The sequence below is a fragment of the Lepidothrix coronata genome, unplaced genomic scaffold, assembly GCF_001604755.1.
Source record: "Lepidothrix coronata isolate B3197 unplaced genomic scaffold, Lepidothrix_coronata-1.0 Scaffold188, whole genome shotgun sequence".
Taxonomy (NCBI): Eukaryota; Metazoa; Chordata; class Aves; order Passeriformes; family Pipridae; genus Lepidothrix; species Lepidothrix coronata.
The window spans coordinates 78043-83669 of record NW_016690368.1 but is presented as its reverse complement, the minus strand read 5'-3'; the positions used below and the strand labels follow the sequence as shown (position 1 = coordinate 83669).

Sequence of the window (5627 nt, the reverse complement as noted above, 5' to 3'; positions counted from 1 at the left end):
ACTGGGGCAGGGACTGGGGCAGGGACTGGGGCAGGGACTGGGGCAGGGATTGGGGCTGGGACTGGGGCTGGAAATGGGGCAGGGATTGGGGCTGGGAATGGGGCAGGAGCTTGGAATGGGGCAGGGATTGGGGCTGGGAATGGGGCTGGAAATGGGGCAGGGATTGGGGCTGGGACTGGGGTAGGGGGCGGTCCTGGTCCTGCCCCTGCCCCGCCCGGCTCTCCCCGCCCGCTGATGCCGATGCCGGTTATTTATTCCGATGTGGCCCCGGCTCCCCGCGGGTTTGGTGTCCCCTTTCAGCCCAGCCCGTGTCCTTGAGGACGCGGCTGTCGCTGTCGCTGTCCCGGCTCAGCCCCGGAGCGCCGACACTCCACCGCGGACCCCGCTCAGCAGAGGGATCAGTGCTCGGGGTGCTCCTCCTCTGGCCGGGGCTGCTCCCGGCCCGGCTCCCGCCCTTCCCGGGCATCGCTCTGCTCTTCTGGGAGAAGTGCGAGAGCTCTGACCGGTGAGTAACCCACTGCCCGACCCTCTCCCACCGGGATCCAGGGACATGACCAGGTCAGAGCGGTGACCTGCTGATGGCCACCCCTTACAGCTGCATTTGGATCTCTGAGATGCTCAGCAGCTCACAAATTTGGCTACCCTTGCTCTGTAGACTGAGGTGAACGATCCTCTCCCAAAACGACTCTGAAAGTGTCAACTTGTGAACAGTCTCCAGATCCTCCCCCGTGGCCAAAACCTTTGTTCTGGTGCCTGAAATCCATGGCAGGAGGTTCAGGACGTACAGTGTGGCAGCTGCACTGCTCAAATGTGACACAAGCTGTTCTCCTCTTGTACTGTAACAGAGCTGAAAACATCTCTGGCTGCACCGGAGCTGGGGAAAAGTAACTTTGACACGGCATTGTCTGGGCTGGCAGTGTCAGGCAGGTCTGTGCCACGAGGCACCTCCTCTCAGCTACCTTCAAACAACACTCTGATCTGGTTTTTGGGAATCCTGCACGTGTCTGTCTTTCTCCCAAGAAGAGTAAAGCACCACTTGGTAAAAACATTTGTTGGCTCAGAAGCCAATTTGTACAGAGGGATTGTCCGAATGTTCTCAGCTGCAGTAATTTTACAGCTACAAAGAACAGTTCTCTGAAAGTAAACCTAAAGGGGTTTTGCTCCATACTCTTACTGACTGCTTTCCGTTTTCCACCTCAGAAATCCTGGGAATTGTATTCCCTGTCACACAGGCGCTGTTTGACTGGAGCTACTGAACCCCCTGGAGCTACTGAACCCCCTGGCTCCTGTGCCTTCCCTCCCAGATGCCCTCGGAACATGTCTGACTGGACCAGCCTGTGGTATGTCTGGTGAGTTGGTCACTGAGCTCACTGAGCTCACTGAGCTCACTGAGCATCGGGAGCTATTTGGAGCAGCACTTGCAGCAGGGGAATGGAAACACTTCTCGGGGCGGGATGGAGGGAAGGGCTTCTCCTGTTTTCTGGGAGCTGCCAGAGGAGTGGATTAGCTGAGCCCAGGGCAGATAGGGTGTCAGGCCCAGCGTTCGTCCAGGGCTCTGTCATCTTTCCTTTCTGAGAGCGCTACAGTTGGACTGCAGGGCTCCTTGTTGTTCCTAAATAGCCAGAGCTTGGCTGGCTCTGGGCTGTTTGCACAGCACAGACTTGTTGGGACTTGGCATTGCCCTGGGCACCATCCTGGGCTCGAGGTGCCACCTCAGTGCTGGGTTTGCTCTCTGAACTCATACCTGGGAACTGTTGGAGTGACTGAAAGGGGGAAATAGGGATCAGCAGGAGAGGAAGCTCTGGTCACAAATGCCTTCATCTCTTGCCTAACACGAGCATTACAGACATTCAAACATCATTTTACGGTTTGCATTCTGTCCACACATTAACTTAGGTGGCAGCACACAGAGTGACTTGGGGACTTTTACCTGTCCTTCAGTCTGGACTCATTTTGGTTGATACTCTGCTTTCTTAGCACGTGCTGATACAAAGAACTGTTTAAAAATACACAGTTATGCAGAAGAGCTTGAGAAGGCTTCTAAAAACCTCCATGGGAAGAGTGGGTTTGTTTGGGAAACTGGGGGAGAGGAAGGTGGAGTTTCGGAGCAGAGTAGGACCTGAAACACCGGGACATCACCCTGGGGACACTGCAGATTGTTAAAGAACTCTCCAGCCTTAAACAATGGCTGGAGGTAGAACTGCATTTTCAAGGCATAAATTATAATTTCTGTGCTCCTTTATAAATGTGGGCCCCAGACTTGTGAAAGTTTGTGCTTGTATTTCACTCCAAGTACAAACCCTCTGTTCCTGTGGGAAGCAGAGCCATTCCCACTGCCAGAACAACCCAAAGGTGTGGCATCCACGAGCCAGGACGGACTGTCCCCATGGGCAGCAGTGCTTCAACCTGGCATTCAGGGGCTGGGATCCAACTTTCTAACTCGGGATCCAGGGCTCATTGGGAACTAAACGCGGGAGGCTGGGCCTGCCTTGCAGCCGTTCAGGGGGATCCCCTCAGCTCTGGGCAGTGAGACACAGCCCTGCAGTGACGCTGTTCCCCGCAGGCTGATCCTGCTCACGGTGTTCCTGCTCCTGCTCTGCGGGCTCTCAGCGAGCTGTGTCAGGTTCTGCTGCCGCAGGAAGAGGCTCCCGGCAGAGGCGTTCCCTCGGCACCCCTGTGAGCTGGCAGGGATCGGCATCGACAGCGACAGCACCGCCCACAGCACCGTCACCTGTGAGTACCCCGGGGGTCCCCCGTGGGCCTGCAATCCTGGGACCGGCCCCTGCAACAACAGGAGCTTCCCAGGGCACTCCCAGAACAACTTCCAGCCCCCAGGGTGGGCAGGAGATGCAGGGAGGTCACCAGGGTGACACAGGGAGTGGGTGCAGGAGACTGAGGAGGATGTGATGCTTCAGAGATTAGAATGAAGTCCATGGTGGGTTAACCTCTTACGTGTCCTCTCCCCCACCTGTTCTTCTCACCACTCCCTCATTTTTTCCTGAGGGACTATTCCAGCCGAAGTTCTCTCTGCTGTGAGGGTTCCCAGCTGTTCCTGTCCCAACCCAGCTGAGCCCCCTGTGTTCCCCCTGTGCTGGGTCAGGTGTCTCACAGCAGTCACTGGCACTGGGATGCAGAGATGTTCCTCTCCTGGCCGCTTCCTTTGGGAGAATGCACAGCCTCCACCAGGGGGGATTCTCTCCTGACAGCTTAAATGCACAGTGATGTGTCTGACACCACAAAAACGAGATCTGACACCACAAAAACGAGATCTGACACCACAAAAACGAGCCCATAATATCTTGGAGAAAAGCAGATCAGCCCGTTATTTATCAGTGTTCCTTGCAGGTGTTTCATTTCTATTTTCCATTCTTTTCCTTCCCAGCATACAGCTCATGGCAGTACCCTCCAAGTGTGCAGATCCCTGCAGTGTTTGTGGATATGGATAAGAACACTGTGTCCCCCCCAGCCTACAGTGTCTATGCACTGGACTTGCCACCCTCCTATGACGAAGCCGTGCAGATGGGAAAGCAGGAGGCTGAAGTGGCCCAGAAACTCAGGGACATCCCTGAACAGGGGACACCAGGGGGGCTGAGCCCCAGCCAGGACCCACCTGACACAGTGAGCAGAGATCCAGCAACACAGGCAAATTCAGGGACTTCAGGAGGTGCCACAAAAGAACAGCCACAGATGTGACTCACTTCAGATGGGGAGTACAGGAAGGGAAGGACTGTAAGAATCAAAGAGGACGTGAAGAGTTTGGGTTTATAAGTAGGTTGTGGTGGGAAGATGTTTCCTCTCGTGCCCTTGCAATGATCTGTCAGAAGAAATGTTTTCTGTGCCTTCTGTAACCCCCTGGTAAAGCTGCTTCAAGGATATGAAACGAGGTAAAAGGGCAGCAGTTTAAAAATTCCTGTAGAAGTGGGACGTGAATGCTTGTTCATCTCCTGATAAAAAAATACTCCTTGTGTCCAGCCATGAGAAAGGTCTGGGGAATTCTGCCACCTTGGGAATACACACTCAGAACAGCACAAGCAGGAAGCTGTTGTTCCAGAACAGAAGTTTCCCATGCTGGAGCTGAAGGGGGAATCCCCACAAGTCCCACTGAACAGCCTCTGCAGCTTCTCTTCTTTTGAGAACATCGACTGTCCAGAAAATTGCTGAGCACAAACTGCTGCATAAAGGCTCCTGTTCCTCCTGAGCCTGGAGATGCCAAGCAGGGACAGGAGAGTGTGTGGAGGGAAATGCCTTCCTTGTGTTCCACAACTACAGACAGGGAAAGAGGCAGAGGAGAAAAGACACTTCTTGGTGGCTGTTGGTCATGAGACCCAAAGGGATTGTTGTTGAGGTTTTGTAAATCTTTAAATTCCTGTCTTTGAGAAGAGCTGCCTTGTGTGGGGGATCCTTTCACTGTTTGTTTTCTCCAGATGAAATGCACGTGAGTCCCAAAGAGGCACTTGCACACAAGTTCAGTGTTACTCAGGTGTTTCAAACACCCATCAAGCATTTCAAAGATGCCTTTATCCTTTGTTATCTGCTCAGGTGTCGGGGTCTCAGCACAGGACAGAAAAATCCCTGATTCCTGGCAGCTTTCCCCAGTTCAGGACGTGGATGAGCTCAGGAATGAGCAGGGTGGCACAAACCAGCCAGAATAAGCTGTAGGTACAAATCCCACCGTACAGGCTGGGCAACAGCCCAAAGAAGTTACTCCTAGGGATGGTCCTTTGGGAAGTACTGACAGAAGGACACCTGCTGGGCATCATTTTAAACCTGGGAGCTTGGAGCTGGTTACAGCAGTCACAGCCCAGGTAAAAACACGGGCTGTGAGAGGCCTTTTTTAAATGCCAGCTCCTTCCCTTGCCTGCCCTTCCCTATTCCAAGTGGTAGGAATTTTGCCCACTCCTGAGTAGGGATTTTCTTGATTCCACTTTAGCAAGGTGCTAATTTGGCTGCCTTTAAGAACACAAGCAATGCCCAGGGTGGCTCCTTGCTCTGGGATTCTCTGTGGGATGGGAGCAGGAAGGAAAGCCTGAGCACTGGTGCTGTTAACACTGGAGCACAAACCCCAGTGTCTGCCATGAACCAGCAGTAGAAGTGGTGGGCACAAAAGCCTGCACAGCTTTTAGAAGGCTGTTATTCTCTGCCAACCATCACTGCAAGAACTGCTCTGGAAATGAGCACTGATGATTTAAGACTGAAGGTCTCTGCCAGCCACGCTGGTGTGTGTGAGCTGCCCGTGGCTCCCCGGGGAAGGGTCAGCTCTATATTTAACTTGCATGTCCCTTACTATGAGGGCTGACTGGTGTAACAAATCTGCTTCTCTTGTGTCTCCTCTCTGTCATTCTTAATTATATTTCTCCTCTTTTATTCTTTCTCCTTCTTTTCCTGTGCCAAGATGGAGACTGGGCATGACCCAGGGGAACTGTCTGGATGTCTCTGGCTGGGAGGGCAAGACATGCCCAGCCCTGGGTGTCTGCAGGGCACAAATACGGCAGATGTGTTTCTGTTTGTGGAACTTTTCCACCAGGATAGTACTCAGGAACAAAGCCTCTGCCTTTCCAGAGCAGGAATATCTGTTGCAGGGAAATGGCTGAGCTCCCTCACAAACGAACGTGAAAGCAGGCAGAGGG

General features: G+C 53.5%; 1 protein-coding gene across 3 annotated transcripts; it reads left to right on the top strand.

Annotated features, from left to right (window-relative positions):
• The first annotated feature begins 373 nt into the window (after positions 1-373).
• On the top strand, positions 374-5370 carry TMEM52 (transmembrane protein 52). 3 transcript variants are annotated; one of them, XM_017831250.1, is made up of 4 exons: positions 374-505; positions 1201-1340; positions 2564-2733; positions 3383-5370. In XM_017831250.1, the coding sequence occupies exons 2-4, from the start codon at positions 1318-1320 to the stop codon at positions 3691-3693; spliced, it is 504 nt and encodes a 167-aa protein (XP_017686739.1). In that variant the 5' UTR covers positions 374-505; positions 1201-1317; the 3' UTR covers positions 3694-5370. The 3 variants fall into 3 exon arrangements, with proteins under 3 accessions (XP_017686739.1, XP_017686736.1, XP_017686737.1); XM_017831247.1 differs by having other exon boundaries at positions 1201-1349; XM_017831248.1 differs by having other exon boundaries at positions 383-505; positions 1233-1349.
• Positions 5371-5627: the final 257 nt, after the last annotated feature.